Source organism: Tenrec ecaudatus, chromosome 1, assembly GCF_050624435.1.
Source record: "Tenrec ecaudatus isolate mTenEca1 chromosome 1, mTenEca1.hap1, whole genome shotgun sequence".
In the NCBI taxonomy this organism is placed as follows: Eukaryota; Metazoa; Chordata; class Mammalia; order Afrosoricida; family Tenrecidae; genus Tenrec; species Tenrec ecaudatus.
Genome location: NC_134530.1, coordinates 19091818 through 19093978, shown reverse-complemented (window position 1 = coordinate 19093978; position 2161 = coordinate 19091818). Strand labels below are relative to the sequence as shown.

The 2161-nt window shown below is 38.4% G+C and overlaps 1 protein-coding gene across 1 annotated transcript; it reads right to left on the bottom strand.

Annotated features, from left to right (window-relative positions):
* Positions 1–796: 796 nt before the first annotated feature.
* LOC142432055 (olfactory receptor 7A5-like) lies at positions 797–1738 on the bottom strand. Its single transcript, XM_075537117.1, has one exon. The coding sequence runs from the start codon at positions 1715–1717 to the stop codon at positions 797–799; it is 921 nt and encodes a 306-aa protein (XP_075393232.1). The 5' UTR covers positions 1718–1738.
* Positions 1739–2161: the final 423 nt, after the last annotated feature.

Below are 2161 nucleotides of genomic sequence, written 5' to 3'. Positions count from 1 at the left end.
AATAAAGACAAATTTCCAGCCCTATCATTGCAGCCAAGAAGGCATACGCATAACTTTGTTAAACAAATGGAGGTCTAGAGAGGTCTTGATACTAATGGTATTAAACCAATAATTATAGCAAAAATTCCCATTACCTAGATGGCAGAAGATTAATCATGTATAGGGAGTCAATAACTTCAGTCTTCTTGACTCTACCATCTTTCTGATGATAGAATGGGTATCAATATGCTTACTTGGTCTGGTTTTCAGTGTGGTTCTAGAAGCCGTTTCCAATGTTTGAACATACAACCAGTGCTTTGAATAATTTAATAAGGATAAATTTACAAATATCATGCTCAAGATATTCAACAAGATTTTGGTATAAAGAAAATAGCACAGGTGGGTTGAAGGTTTTATGACAGATACAATCACAAGAAAAACGTTTTCCAAAATAGAAATCATAGAATGGCTGTCCCAGTTTTTAATGGTTCAGGATGATCATGAACACCGGTCCTTGTAATAATTGTATGCTATTCCTCTATGGCTAGTCATGAAAAATCTATTTCCTAATGTAAGCGAAAGCACGCTGAAAAAATTGCTCAAAGGAAATACATTTTAACAAAATATGCTGGAAGTAATTTCATATTCTATCTTCAATTGATCACATTATGGCTTAAATATTAAGGATATGAAATTATGTGCATAAGCATAGTTAGAACTGAGGAAAGTGTAATACAAATTTTTATTGTTTTGAGTTTTGTTTTTCAAAAGGAGCTCTCTAAACTTACGGATGTGTTTCTGTTATATAGGACGTTCCTCAGCTGAACAGTTTTCTTAGGGCTTGCTTTATGTCTTTATTCCTCAGACTGTAGATAAAAGGATTCAGCATGGGGGTGGCTACAGTGTACATCACTGAGGCGATTGCACTGGCCCTGGAGTTTTCAATAGCGGCAGAACTAAGATAAACCCCTAAAACTGTACCATAGAACAAGGAAACCACGGAGAGATGAGACCCACAGGTAGAAAAGGCTTTATATTTGCCCCCAGCTGATGAAATTTTCAAAATGGAGGACACAATCTTCATGTAAGAGAAAAGGATTCCAATGAATGGAATAGCACCCAGAAACCCACTTACCAAATACATGACTAAGTCATTGAGGAATGTGTCAGAACAAGCAAGATGGATGACCTGATTAAGTTCACAGAAAAAATGGGAGATTTCCAAGTCTGTACAAAAAGACAGTCGCAAAACCAATAAACTATTTAATAGAGACTGCAGAAATGACAATACCCAGGTGGCCAGAAGCAGGAGGCCACAGAATCTTGGGTTCATGATGACCATATAGTGCATTGGGTGACAGATGGCCACAAACCGGTCATAAGCCATCACTGTCAATAGGAAGTTGTCTAAGCCTGCAAAAAGCAAGAAAAAGTACATCTGGGTGATGCAGTCTTCATATGTAATTACTTTCTTCTGCAGTTGAATATTCATCAGCATCTTTGGGACGGTGGTGGAGGTGAAACAGATGTCAGCAAAGGAGAGGTTGGAGAGGAAGAAGTACATGGGTGTGTGCAGGTGGGAGTCTGTGGCGATGGCCAGGATGATGAGCAGGTTCCCAGTGAAGGTGGCCAGGTACATGGAGAGGAACAGTCCAAAGAGGAGGGGCTGCAGCTCTGCCACTTCAGAAAGTCCCAGAAGGATGAATTCTGGAATCTGAGTGTGGTTTCCTGGTTCCATGCGTCTGATGAAACTACTGGGAAAGAGACAAGAGCATTGCAAACTCTGTGATAAGCTGTTAACAACAGTTTAAGGGATATATTGTCATTTATAATTTTAACAATCAACTAATCCCTGTTCATATCTGTATATCTCACGTTCTTGAAGCTCATGGGCTCAATATTCTCTTTAAACCTAAAACTCTCAAGTTGTCCTTTGTTCCATTACCATCTTTCCCTGAAACTTTGTATTTCTCTACCAATTCCTTAAGATTTTGATTGTTAATTTGACAAATGTGTTTGACCAAATATTTTATGCCAAGTATTCTTGAAAGTTGTGGGAACCTCAAGGAAAAAAATTTTACTCTTATTTGATGTGAACAGTTGAAGTATTAGGCTCTTCCCTTAGAGAGGCTGAAGACGGATGGAAATGGAAAGACATTTGATGCAATGCACTCATGGAGCA